Genomic DNA, 14,852 nt, shown 5'->3' on the forward strand with positions numbered 1-14,852 from the left:
CGGGCCTTGACATGTGCTGGTTTAAGCAGGGGAACCTTCCGTGCCATGCATGATTTCAAACCATGACGTCTTAGTGTATTACCAACAGTAACCTTGGAAACGGTGGTCCCAGCTATTTTCAGGTCATTGACCAGCTCCTCCCGTGTAGTTCTGGGCTGATTTCTCACCTTTCTTAGGATCATTGAGACCCCACGAGGTGAGATCTTGCATGGAGCCCCAGTCCGAGGGAGATTGACAGTCATGTTTAGCTTCTTCCATTTTCTAATGATTGCTCCAACAGTGGACCTTTTTTCACCAAGCTGCTTGGCAATTTCCCCGTAGCCCTTTCCAGCCTTGTGGAGGTGTACAATTTTGTCTCTAGTGTCTTTGGACAGCTCTTTGGTCTTGGCCATGTTAGTAGTTGGATTCTTACTGATTGTATGGGGTGGACAGGTGTCTTTATGCAGCTAACGACCTCAAACAGGTGCATCTAATTTAGGATAATAAATGGAGTGGAGGTGGACATTTTAAAGGCAGACTAACAGGTCTTTGAGGGTCAGAATTCTAGCTGATAGACAGGTGTTCAAATACTTATTTGCAGCTGTATCATACAAATAAATAGTTAAAAAATCATACATTGTGATTTCTGGATATTTTTTTTAGATTATGTCTCTCACAGTGGACATGCACCTACGATGACAATTTCAGACCCCTCCATGATTTCTAAGTGGGAGAACTTGCAAAATAGCAGGGTGTTCAAATACTTATTTTCCTCACTGTATGTGTCCAAGATGCTGACACTTCTCTATAAATCAACTGGTTTCTATGAAAACATTTGCTCTCCAAACTATATGAACAACTATAAAACATACCCTTTTATGACTTTGACTCTTTAAAAAAAAAAAAGAAAAAAGTTGAATACCATGGTTTTTGCGATTGGTAATATCATATTTTTTTTAAAGAAATCATTCTTTGCAGTAGGATAAACTAAAAAAGTTGAATACTTAAGTATGAGCATTAGTAATAGCAATGATTAATTGTCTTATTGACACTACAGGTTAAAATTATAACACAGATATCATCAGTCCAGTCAGCCCAATCATGCTTTGGTAAATCATAACAAAAAGTTGTACTTTTGACATACAAACTAATATTTATGAGAAAATTCATAAATACGACAAAGTTAAGACACTGTATCTAAACATGCCGAGTTATTACACAGTATATCCAAATGTGGTGATTTCCATTTTATCTTCGAATTATGATTTTTCATAATTATGAGAAGTCAAAATTGCCGTAATAAGTCATATTATGAAATAAGATGAAATTGACAATGTTTGTTGCTTTTTATCTCATAATTTAACTAACTACTTGTCAATTTCGAATTATAACAATTTTATTTCAAAATTGTTCCTTGGTATCTCATTATTTAAATTATGCCATAACCAACTTTTGTCAATTTCTACTTAAGTCATGACCCTTTTTAATTTATAATTGTGACTTAGTATCTCATCATTTCAATTTTGCCATTACAAGAGGGCCATGATCATCCCAGAACTTTGTTGATGGACTATGATATACCCTAGATAAAAGAGCACCTTTATTTTAATCGTTCTGACTACAGTGTGATTTTTCCGGATCTTATGAAGTCACAATGTTACTAATTTAAATAATCTCCACCCACGGAATGCGCAAAAAAGGGGGGCGAGGCCTGATTGAGCTGTGCTAGAGAAGACAGTGTTGTCGCTATGTTGCAGAGATGCTGGTTTTTTTTGGGTTTTTTTGGAGAACAGCTTGTTTTCTGTTACTGTTCACCGCTCCTTAGGAAAATTAACCATGGTTTTGTGATCGATTACTGTTTGCATTACCTTAGTTTTACGACAAATATTATGATTAAATGGTGGATAACATCATATCTATAACGAATAAGAATTTTTTTTTAAAAAACATACCGATCTGAAACGTCCTGTGAAATCTTTGCTAGCAAAGTCTGTGCATGAAATCTGTTCTGCATGATCCTCTTGTTCGTTAACATTGTCAGGGTCTGAATCGGGCTCGAAATAGTTTGAAATTGACGCCATCCTTATTCATATTTACACTAGAGCAGAACTCGCAGTTATGGAGAGGCAGGACATTTCCCGAACGCGCTAAGCTGTGCTAATCACAACACACTGGGCCAGCTAACCAATCACAGCACATTTTGTATTTCGAAAGGAGGGGCTTCATCGAAATTGGCAAGTTCGAGCCAGACTGGGCAGAGAGGTGCTGTAATAATTTAAAATATGTGAAAAATTAGTTTTTTTAACAATCAAGCATGAAAACATATGCTAGTACACCCCAAAAGCAAAATCAAGACTTTGTAAAAGGGCGTAATGGGTTTTGTAAAAGGGCGTAAAGGTTTTAAGGTCAATAAGACTATAATTCTTAACAGCTTAAATGACTACACTAAGAACATTCAAACAGATTGTGTGGTAGAGCATTCGTGTTTATGGTTGTGTCTGCTGTCTGGTGTGTGAACTGGCACAGACATCCGCTGGGTTATGTTTTTTGGGAGGCATTAGTAGTGCACTTGTGTGTGTGTGGGTGGGAACATTCCCTGCGAGTGGACATTTTCTGTGGGTGTATTACTCACCGAAGCAACTCTTGATTGCGACTGAAGCCAGCGGTGAGCTCTCAGTACTGTGACCCGATCCATTCACCCATCCAAGAGAAGCCCTTACTAATGTCACCAAGTGCAGCTTAATTCCATCGCAATGAACTGTGTGTAGAGCTCTTCTCTCTCCCACGATACATAAAAAGACAAATCACTCATTTGAAACTAAACTGAATGATTGTTTGCTTATAGGTTAACATCAAAGAACATGTTAATCTTTGTTTCACCCTTATTTGAGACTAAACAAAATGATAGTTTGCCTTCAGGTCGACATCAAAGGGCATGTTGGTCTGAATGTGCTTTTCACACAGAGAAGGTAAAGCACTAGGGATGCATTCATGAATAAAATACATGAATTTGAATTGATTTGAGTTTAAATTATTTTATTAATTGAAATTTAAGGGGTCACGCAATGATACCACACCTGAATCTATCACAGCAGAAAATTAGTAGCCTGGAACAGCGGACAATTATAGTTAAATGGCAATCATAGAAAAATATTTGACCAAAAAGGATACCGCAATTGACCAATCAGAATCAAGTACCCCAGAGAGAAAATTGTTTTTCAAAAAACAACAGGCAAACACCATGTTTGTTCACTATTAAATAAATGCTATGTTTATAATGAGGATGACATTTTAAGCTATGACACTTGCAGGGTGTTTTAATGTTACAAAGACCCTTTATATTTCAAAATATCAAGGCAAATTTGATTTGCATTTCAAGGAACACATTTACATTGTTATCAGTTCTCAGATTTCAGATCAGATTTCTCATGTCATGACCCCTTTAATAATTACGAAGTCAAAAAAAGTTAGAAAAAATGAAATGAATGCATCTGAATTGTTCACAATAAGATCAATAACAGGCATTTAGAAAATAGATGGGACCAGTTTTCATTGCATGTCATGCTTTAAATCGGGCTCAAACCCCTCCCCTCCACAATCACATTCTCACATTGTGAAGATGAAGCATCTAGAAGCTCACATTCATTTTTCTCAAAATCCCATCAACAAACGATGGATAGGACCAAGTCCCATCCTGCCTTTCTTCTTCTTTCGATAATTCTTTTTTTGATAATTTGTTCTGTTTCACTCAGATTTATGTCATAATAGGAAGAAAATATCCACAACTTCTTAAATTTCATTGTAACTTTAAACTATTATTGGTCAATTTTAACATATAATGTGTTCAGTGGGCCTCATTCATGAAGCGCAAGAACAAATCTTTTTATAAACTGCTTTTAAATTATTCATGCAGTAGATTGAATGAGACAAATTACACAACAATGGTTTTATGAACATTTTGAAACGTTCTGCTCGGGATTCATGACTGAACCTGATGCATTTGTATTTTTTATATGTGGGGTCTCTGCAGAAAGATAGGTCGCAATATATATTCATTTTATGAATCCGCTCTCTTTCAGTTTTTCCCGTACGCGCTTCATTCACTGCATCTGCAGTCCATAGGTTTTGGAATGAATGAGTCGATGACTCATCCCACTTTGCTCAAGCCTTTAGGGATGGATGGAGAGAGAGAGAGGGGGGGGATAAGAGATGGTTTGGCGAAAGATCCAAGTGTGTTTTGGTTTATTTGATGATAATCCTTCAACAATTAGATGGGTGCAGGGTTCAGCAAGCTTAATCAATACTCTTATTTTATATCCCACTTACATGCACGCCATTGCATGCCATGTTGTCTTTGCATAACTCTTGGGGCGGTAAAAACAGATTCCATGCACTGATAAATCTGTGTGGGCTTTCCAATTTAGACAAGGGATTTATCATACCCCATTGAGTACTGTCCAAGGAATGAGGACGAAAGCATATTATCCCAGTAAGCTTGACTTCCCCCAACCTTTCTTTCTCTATTGCGTTATTCTTTGAAGCATCACGAGAGGAGACAGTGGGAGGCTCGCCAAATTGAGTTTCTTCTGTTCCATAAACATCGCTGTGGTCTTTTCCTCCCTCTGCGCATGTAGACGGACGTCACTCAGTCCGCCGGGCGTGACGGATGCTTGTTACACAGCTGTGAAGGATGCAAATAAAACATTTAGCATTCAAAAAAGGACTCCTTGTTAAATTTCTCCATATTGCACAGGAGAGGGTTGGTCATTAAATTATAACCGTCTAAGTATAACTTGTACTTTGTTAATCCTTCTATCTGTTCACCCGACCTGCATGTCACCTTCCCTGAATGCTGTCGACCAACGCTAGTGACACTCTAATCCGCTAATGGAACGCTGTAGGACCCTCTCAACCGGTGACAAAGTGTTAAGAGGATAGAGCCTCTATTACACCTAAAGAAAGAAAGAAAGTAAATTAGTTAGAACTAATCAGACAACAGATAATCAGCAATGCCAGTGTAGAGCTGGGTTAACGTTTTGTAATTAGCAATTAGCCTAGACGAGGGGTTGGTGGAACTGTGTTTGATTTGATAATTTCCGGGGCCAGCGTAATTAGACCCGGAGCTTGTGACACATTCCCAGTGTTTTATGTTGGATTAGCTGCAACTAAGGGTACGTTTACACGACAACGATATGCTTAAAAAGTTTTTCCTTTGAGTTTTCCACTTACAGGCGACACCATTGTCAAAACGTTTTTGTTGTTTACACGGAGACCGTTTTCAAAAACTTGCACTTTGAAATCAGTTTTTAAAGGTTTGCGTTTTCAGGCACCTAAAACGCTGTTGTCGTGTAAACGAATGGCCGAAACGAATAAAAGAGTTTTAAGTTTTTAGTTGAAAACGTTGTCGTGTAAACCGCCCCTATGAGCTTAGTCTTTCCTCGATTCAGGAGCACAAAGTTAAATATCCATTTGCACTGACAAAGCGACTGGAAGTCATTCATTTTCTAACTTGTGGTGACGTGAGGGTTCATGTATGATTTTGAGTTTTGTGTAGAACTTTATGAATCCATGACCATGAAGCTCACGTGATCCTCTTCTTGATGATATGGTTAAATTTAAAGAGCATATTGCAGGTAAAAAAAAAAATCAAAATGAATATAGAACCGTGTATGAAAATACCATATTAAATCAATTTGTCTCCTCTGACCGTTGTTCTAACATTAATCCTGGCCTGTCCCTGCTCTCTTGGCTGCCTAGCAGGCTCATAATTGTATAGCTGTGGTCCGTCATACGAGTAAGTTGGTATGAACAATTTCCTCAGCATCAGCATCAGCCTCAGCGATCCATTATTTCCCTGTTGTTTGAATCGACCGCTCTCCCTCGTGCTACGTCACGCCCGTCACGCCCATTTTCAGATGCAGAAGTAAAATTTTCTCACAAAAACGACTCCAGAAGCCACTGTAGCGTATTTATACGTTTTAAAAAATAGAAAATCTAGTTCCTATATTATTTTTCTATACATTGACTCGTTGGGTCTTCTAACCTGCAAGATGCCCTTTAAGAAGGTTGCAACGAACCGTACAGCGACTGAGCGACCTCCAGCATGTGCTCTTCTTTCATTACCATGACAAAAATGAAGACCACTGCATTGTCTTGAATTCAGGATTGAAGGGCCGACTAACTGTTAGAGATGTATCTCTCAAGTTCAGAAACTAGAACTAAGAAACGGAGAGCTGCATTGGGGACTGTCTGTCCGGATATCAGCTAAGGATGAGCTTATCGAGATGTCGAACCCTGTCAGGTTGTAGCCTAGTATTCCTATTCATCTTATCGGATTTCAGTGGAGCGTTTGGATCATTTATTGAACATCCTGAATATCCAGAGATATCCTCAAAAGGTTTGTGTGATCCAATCCCAATCCACGAAATGTGTTTCAGAGCTTCTGAGTGATAGTTTCTGTTTAAACCTGTCGGTTCTGGTTGTGTTTGTGTCTGAGAGAGATGATTTAACGGCTGTTTATTCTCAGAACAGAACTGCCTGTTTGTTTGGAGTTATTCTTGGCTCGGTGCGGTGTGTTTTTCTCGTCCTCTACGTGTTTGTTGATGTTTCCTCTGGAAGGCTGGCACTGGGGGTCCACGTCAGCAGAACAGCAGACCGCCCATGCTCTTCAGGATCTGAAATGAGAGGGAAAGAAACAGAAAGAGGGAGGGGGATGTGGCCTTTTGTGTCTGATCTCTGTCTGTGCTTGTGCGTCAGTCTGATGTAAAAGTGTGGGTGTCTTTTTTTTTTTTTTTTTCTCTTCCAAGCCCATCCCCCTTTTTTCAACACCCATCCCATCCTCCTTTTGCTGTTACAACCCATTCATCCTCTTACCTTTCTAGCCATCCCTCTTTTTTTGTACTTCATTCATTCGTTCATGCTTGTTGCCTTCGTTTGCCGCAGACGGATGCAACATTAGCATCTTTCCACGCCCCCGCCAGCAAACCATATCGTAAATCAGAAATCGATCATCTTACTCAGGAGGCTCTCTGATGGAGAATTGGATCAGGTTCCTCCCACGCTCAGGGTTTTTTGCATCTGAGATGACCTGAGTCTGAGTCATTAGTCATCAATTAGTCTGCTTGAGTCTCTCCTAAAACGGGCTTCAAAGCCAGCACAGCACTCCACATCAAAGTAAAGAGCTAATAGTCCTCTATGCTCTTTGTAATACTACAAGGCTTATTATAAGACAGGCTAATGATTTTAATCGGATGTATGAGTAGTAGTGTTGTTTTTTTTTTAAATATTAGCATTAGTAGTTGACCAAAATGGTGTTTTAATAGCTAATGCCTTGTCTATAGAGCAGCTGAACGGCATTGGCTCAACCAGAGTTTGAAGCGAGGCTGTTTGTCTGACTAACCTTTGGGAAACGGGGAGTACGTTTAGGAAGCTCATCTGAAAGAATTCGTTATTCTTGCAATTCCATTTTTGTCCACTTGTGGTAAACACTGTGCTTCATTACTCTGGCAAATTGATGACTCTTGAGTTGATTTTTTTTTTTTGATTTTTTTTTAAACTGTTGTCTAGATGATTTCTAAATAAATTACTCACATACAGCATTGACCAGTGAAGACCAACTTATATAAATGCTAGGGATTTATGATATATCGGCCACCAAATCAGTATCGACCGATATATGTTAATTTTTAATGTTATTGTTATTGGCTGATATTGTTAAGAAAATTTGGCTGATATATTAAAGCCGATAAATAATGGATTTTTTCCTTCAGCTGAGACACTTCCGATGCGCACTGTTCTCCATAATGGTTTTGAATAGCTTGAAATATGATTGAAATCTCTTCAAAAAAAGGAAAATACAGTTAAGCAAGGCTGTCATATAGGCTACATAAAGTTATGAGAACATTATAATTGTGTGATTGGGTCATGGCCTTTAATGGTGAGACTTTTGCTTTTGTAATCCACTGCTACGACATTTTTGTTTGTGTTTTTATTTAAAGGTACACTGTGTAGGAATTTCTCCCATTTAGCAGTGAAATTGTATTTTGCATTCAAACGAATAGTGCTCTCTAGCGCCTCGCTTTTTCAAACGCATGTTGCAACTACGGTAGCCGATATGTACAAAGAAGCTATGACAACATGTCTTCCAATAGCACTTCATCGAGTTTTCTTTCGGGTGATGAGGTTCGTTATTTCGCTTTTTTGGCGACGAGGATTCCTTCTGCTGTGGCTCAGCAAAAGTATGATCCTGCATTATGAAGTAGCCTTTCAAATTTGCCGGGGCAGTGACAAGCGCCTCTCACTGATCTCCTGGTTTCAGTCACGTGACGCTGGCTCTGAACGAAAACGCGTTGTGGAAACACGTTGAGGTAGGCTAGTGTTTTTTGTCCCTCTCTGCTATTATAGTTTTTCAAAATGGCGGAACGACATGGAAGCCTCCTTGGACTTACCCGTCCAATGTAAATAAAGATAAGAAATTCTTCGCTTATGAAGATAAGTCAGATCATTGGCAGAGGTAATTTTACACCAGTGAGGACATATTTATGAATAAAGACATTGATTTTAGCTAATAAAATACTTAAGCTACACCGTGTACTTTTAAAGTCCCCCTGTAGTAAATAATATTATCCCTTAAAAGTCATATTTGATCACCAAAATGATACATTTAAATGTTTTTTTCCTTAAACAAATTCTTCATGCCTTAAAATAGCTTGAATGTAATTAATGTAATTTAGTATACACTGTTCTATGAATATGCAAATTAGCCCCGTCTCCACTCACTCACACCAGCTCAGAGATCCACTCGTTGACGATCACTCGTTGACCTGATTGGTTACATCAGCGATTTCAAATTTTTGTTTTTGAGACTGTCTTTGGTTCACTGCAGTTTTAAGGAGAAAATACTCAGCAATGGTGTTGACTTGTGCATTTTGTACATGTTTTTTTCTCAAACCATATTAAAAACACCACATAGACATGTAAACAACATTTAAAAGCTTGATTTTTACCACAGGGGGACTTTAATATTATAGAATCACTAATAAACAATTCATTAAGTGAACATAATCATTAATTTTAATGATTCCTGTCCCTATTTTTGTCATTATCTTTTTTTTTTAATTCTTTGTAATGAACTGTCAACGAAGCTTTGCATAATGAACATTAGCACATGTCTACGTAGCATCGAAAATCCAAGTAAATTCTTGTTTTCCATGATGCGACTGCTTTGCATAACTCACAATTAATGTCAAATAAAATGCAGAGTATAGAGTTACTCCGATCGAAAGATCAGACATTTCTGTTTTGAGCATGTCACCAACCACGTACACACTCATTTACACACGGAGACCCACTTTGACGCTGATTATAGAGCAGCGAAGGCTTACGCGCGCCGTAATTACTTCCAGCAAGCACTCGCTGATTATGTGAGTTAGCCTGTTCATGGAGTGAAAACAGCTGCGATCCAGGCGAGGGGAGGATGTGAACTGTGAGCTAATACAAGAGTGACACATGATGTAGAAACAAGAACCATTAAACCGCCCCATGTTTGTGTGTTTGTGCATCTGATATCCTATATTAAAAACAATTCGACTGGAATCCAATGTTTGGTAGATCAGTTTTCTGATCCTCGGGTGGAACGTGAGGATCCTCGGCTCTTGGAAATGTTAGGATGAGCCACTCCTGGATCTGGGTAGATTAATAAGGCCTGTTTTTGGTCAGGTTGAGCAGAGCGGGTCAGCGGGTTCCTCCATTACGCTACATCCAGGTGCTTAGGCTCAATTTTATCTCTTCATTGTGTTTTTCTGGTGTGGCTTATACAAGTAATGGTGCTGCTGTTTCCATGAAAGACAACATCAGAGAAATGTGTGGAAAATGTGTGACTTGAATAGTGATCTGAATGTTTAAACTGAATGGCCATTCTTAGTTCTGCTGCCGGCAGACTACTTAAAAACACAGGAGAAAAATAGTGTGTTATATAGTTAAGAGAACTGTACGCTTCTTTAAAAATGTCTACAATGACAAATAAAAATCTATGGCTTGGGGTTTCAGGTGATATGTAAAACATCATAACAATGTTAATGTTATCCGTGTTTTATTTTTTTATTTTTTTGTTATTGTTGTTGGGTTTTTTTTTTTGCAGTTGTTTTGTTTTTTAAATTGGCATTGCCAAGATTAGATTATTCATCTACTGATATTATATATTTCCTTTCCTATAGCTGTATTAATAAAACAATATGTTAAATGAATATTTAGAATACCTAGATGGTTTGCTTTGCTTGTTTGGTTTTCAGTTGATTTTTTTCTTCTTTTTTTTCTTTGTTGCTTAACTATGCTCTTTTTTTTTTTTTTTTTTTTTGTTTAGTGGTGTTTTTTTCTGCTTTTTTTATCCATTAATTAAAAAAAAAATTGTTTTGTTTTTTTGTTTTTCTTTTGCTTTATTTTTCACATTAATTAAATGACATTTTTAATTTTATATATATATATATATATATATATATATATATATATATATATATATATATATATATATATATATATATATATATATATATATATATATATACATACAGTGAGGAAAATAAGTATTTGAACACCCTGCTATTTTGCAAGTTCTCCCACTTAGAAATCATGGAGGGGTCTGAAATTGTCATCGTAGGTGCATGCCCACTGTGAGAGACATAATCTAAAAAAAAAAAATCAGAAATCACAATGTATGATTTTTTAACTATTTATTTGTATGATACAGCTGCAAATAAGTATTTGAACACCTGAGAAAATCAATGTTAATATTTGGTACAGTAGCCTTTGTTTGCAATTACAGAGGTCAAACGTTTCCTGTAGTTTTTCACCAGGTTTGCACACACTGCAGGAGGGATTTTGGCCCACTCCTCCACACAGATCTTCTCTAGATCAGTCAGGTTTCTGGGCTGTCGCTGAGAAACACGGAGTTTGAGCTCCCTCCAAAGATTCTCTATTGGGTTTAGGTCTGGAGACTGGCTAGGCCACGCCAGAACCTTGATATGCTTCTTACAGAGCCACTCCTTGGTTATCCTGGCTGTGTGCTTCGGGTCATTGTCATGTTGGAAGACTCAGCCTCGACCCATCTTCAATGCTCTAACTGAGGGAAGGAGGTTGTTCCCCAAAATCTCGCAATACATGGCCCCGGTCATCCTCTCCTTAATACAGTGCAGTCGCCCTGTCCCATGTGCAGAAAAACACCCCCAAAGCATGATGCTACCACCCCCATGCTTCACAGTAGGGATGGTGTTCTTGGGATGGTACTCATCATTCTTCTTCCTCCAAACACGTTTAGTGGAATTATGACCAAAAAGTTCTATTTTGGTCTCATCTGACCACATGACTTTCTCCCATGACTCCTCTGGATCATCCAAATGGTCATTGGCAAACTTAAGACGGGCCTTTACATGTGCTGGTTTAAGTAGGGGAACCTTCCGTGCCATGCATGATTTCAAACCATGACGTCTTAGTGTATTACCAACAGTAACCTTGGAAATGGTGGTCCCAGCTCTTTTCAGGTCATTGACCAGCTCCTCCCGTGTAGTTCTGGGCTGATTTCTCACCTTTCTTAGGATCATTGAGACCCCACGAGGTGAGATCTTGCATGGAGCCCCAGTCCGAGGGAGATTGACAGTCATGTTTAGCTTCTTCCATTTTCTAATGATTGCTCCAACAGTGGACCTTTTTTCACCAAGCTGCTTGGCAATTTCCCCGTAGCCCTTTCCAGCCTTGTGGAGGTGTACAATTTTGTCTCTAGTGTCTTTGGACAGCTCTTTGGTCTTGGCCATGTTAGTAGTTGGATTCTTACTGATTGTATGGGGTGGACAGGTGTCTTTATGCAGCTAACGACCTCAAACAGGTGCATCTAATTTAGGATAATAAATGGAGTGGAGGTGGACATTTTAAAGGCAGACTAACAGGTCTTTGAGGGTCAGAATTCTAGCTGATAGACAGGTGTTCAAATACTTATTTGCAGCTGTATCATACAAATAAATAGTTAAAAAAATCATATATTGTGATTTCTGGATTTTTTTTTTTAGATTATGTCTCTCACAGTGGACATGCACCTACGATGACAATTTCAGACCCCTCCATGATTTCCAAGTGGGAGAACTTGCAAAATAGCAGGGTGTTCAAATACTTATTTTCCTCACTGTATGTATATATATATATATATATTTTTTTTTTTATATATATATTTTTATATATATATACATTAATGTTTTTGCCTACAGAATGGTGTAGTTAGGGCGTCTACTAGCAGGAGTTAACTTGACCATGCCAGCCAAAACATTGAACCCTTTAGTCTGTAGTTGTAGTGCCGAGGACTTTTACCTTTTACCTGTGACTGGCGACTCTAGCCTGGAGAGGTGGAGCTAGAAACCTTTGCTCTGAAGAGAGGGAAGAGGACGAAAAAAAACAAACAAAACATAAGCTCACACGCACATTCCCGTTCTTCGTGGAGGACTGTTATTTTCTCTGTTTCTTTGCCCTTTTACCATGAACGAAGGAAGTACACCTGCACAGCAGGACGGAGGTCTGTGTTTACTTGTCGTTTTGCATTTGCGTGTGTGTTTGCCGTCCTTTGCATCATCCAGCTCTAACAAGCTCTCCGAGTCTTTTCTGAAAGTGAAAGTGTCAGATTGCAAAGGAAGGCATGAAAGAGCCGTTCTGTAACAGGCTTTGCTGAGTCACAGTTTTTCCTGAAACAAACACTCCAGTGCTAAAACTTCCACGGACTCTGTCGTTTTTCAGTGTGTTTCTTTACCCAGCTGAGTAAATTTCAGGAATTATTTGCATTGACGTTAGTAAATAAGCTTATCAGTGTTTGGCCAAAAACTGAGCTCTGGAAAGTGAACTGCACACATCTGTAAATATGACAGATTTTCCGACCTGCTTTGCATTTGAAGTTAGTTGAAGATAAAAATTGAAGAAAGGAAGAATCTAGTGTGTCTCTTATGATCACCATGGCTGCATTTATTTGATCAGACAACAATAAAAACAAAGTTGTGAAATATTATTACAATTTAAAATAACCGTTTTTCCATATTTTAAAATGTGATTCATTCCTGGAATGGCAAAGCTGAATTGCTTGAACACTGACTTAATGTATTGATTTGCTCATGATGTTTCCTCCACAGGTCCTGCTCAGGTTCCCATGATGTCCCCAAACGGTTCAGTGCCTCAAATCTATGTGCCTCCTGGATACGTTCAACAGGCGAGTCATTACAGTACTACTTTTTTATTATTTTTATAGGTTGAGTTGTTGTTTTGGTTTGGAGAAAAGGATGCAATTTTCAGTCTAATTTACATCTCTATGGCCCTTTTCCAAACCTGTGGAGCTTCCCACCTAACAGTGTTATCAGGCATCATCGACGTGAAGGCTGTTCCAAACATTAGTCAGCAAAATGATGCTGCCTTAGGAGGCTTTCACACAATAATTGTTTTCACAAAAAAATCTCCGGGATGGTGTATATTTCAACAAAGATGGCAAAACCTTTAGCTCAAATCAGGCTAAAATACACTGTTCAGGTTGGTCCATCTGCCATATTGAGCATTGGGATTTATCCATTCATTTTATGGAACAGAGCTTATCTATGTAAAGGTCCTGATATGCTGATTAAGTTCTTATGTTTTTCTCTTCTTCCGAAACTGGAAATACATTTGCAGCATTATGCTGTTAGCAGCTGTTAGCTGCTGAATATGCAAATATATGCTGTGCGCTTTACTCTCATTAACAAAATAAACACAACAAAAATAGCAACAGTGAAAAAACGGCGGTTCAGAAAGCATCTGATCATAGCGATGTGGATGTGTTTGCACCAGCTCTGAAATTAAGCATTCTTGTGGAGTCACGTCACGTTTATTTAGCTCTTTATACAAGATTGTGAGCCACAACACACTTGTAGCCAACCAGCAGTAGGGGGTGTGTCCACTCATGATGGGGGAGGAGAGAGAGTGAGCCAATCAGTAGTAGGGGGCGTGTCCACTCATGATGGGGGAGAGAGTGAGCCAATCAGTAATAGGGGGCGTGTCCACTCATGATGGGGGAGGAGAGCGTGAGCCAATCAGTAGTAGAAGGGGCGTGTCCACGCATGATGGGGGAGAGAGTGAGCCAATCAGTAGTAGGGCGCGTGCCCACTCCTGATGGGAGAGAGAGTGAGCCAATCAGTAATGGGGGGCGTGTCCACTCATGATGGGGGAGGAGAGCGTGAGCCAATCAGTAATAGGGGGCGTGTCCACTCATGATGGGGGAGGAGAGAGTGAGCCAATCAGTAATAGGGGGTGTGTCCACTCATGATGGGGGTGGAGAGAGAGTGAGCCAATCAGTAATAGGGGGCATGTCCACTCATGATGGGGGAGGAGAGAGAGAGAGAGAGCCAATCAGTAATAGGGGGCATTTCCACTCATGATGGGGGAGAAGAGAGAGTGAGCCAATCAGCAGTAGGGGGCGTATGCACTCATGATGGGGGAGAAGAAAAAGTGAGGAAGATGGAGATTTGAAGAAAGACTGTAGAGAGAGAGATGGCTGAGAGACATTACAAAAGAGAAAAGGTCAGAGGAATATCACTGGAAAAAGAAGCGTTATGATCAGGCAAGAGCTTTAGGACTCGTGTTGATATTAGAAAAGCTACCCAGCGCTGGAGAGACATAAGCGGGAAGGTCTGAAAACAGACGGCGGGTTGCTTTGTTTCTGCTCTATACGCGAGTAACACTGGTTTTGCTGTGTTTCACAGAACTAAGAAATGCTGATGTTGTAATGTTAGCTATAGTAACAGGACAGTTTTGAGTGTCATTGTTTGCCTGGAGCTGCTGTGCTGCTGGTGTCTAACAAACAACTCTTGCTCTTGTGTATT

General features: G+C 39.2%; 1 protein-coding gene across 8 annotated transcripts in view; it reads left to right on the forward strand.

Annotated features, from left to right (window-relative positions):
• Positions 1–14,852, forward strand: part of fndc3a (fibronectin type III domain containing 3A) — a 95,640-nt gene that overhangs the window by 43,055 nt on the left and 37,733 nt on the right. For 6 of the 8 annotated variants that reach the window (XM_084126678.1, XM_084126681.1, XM_084126679.1 and 3 more), the window contains one exon: positions 13,137–13,213. In XM_084126678.1, the coding sequence (XP_083982804.1) occupies positions 13,137–13,213 (77 nt within the window). Of the gene's footprint in view, positions 1–12,351; positions 12,533–13,136; positions 13,214–14,852 lie in introns of those variants that run through there. The other 2 variants (XM_084126684.1, XM_084126685.1) reach the window with 2 other exon arrangements.

Source organism: Abramis brama (assembly GCF_963993115.1).
Source record: "Abramis brama genome assembly, chromosome: 10".
NCBI classification, from domain to species: domain Eukaryota; kingdom Metazoa; phylum Chordata; class Actinopteri; order Cypriniformes; family Leuciscidae; genus Abramis; species Abramis brama.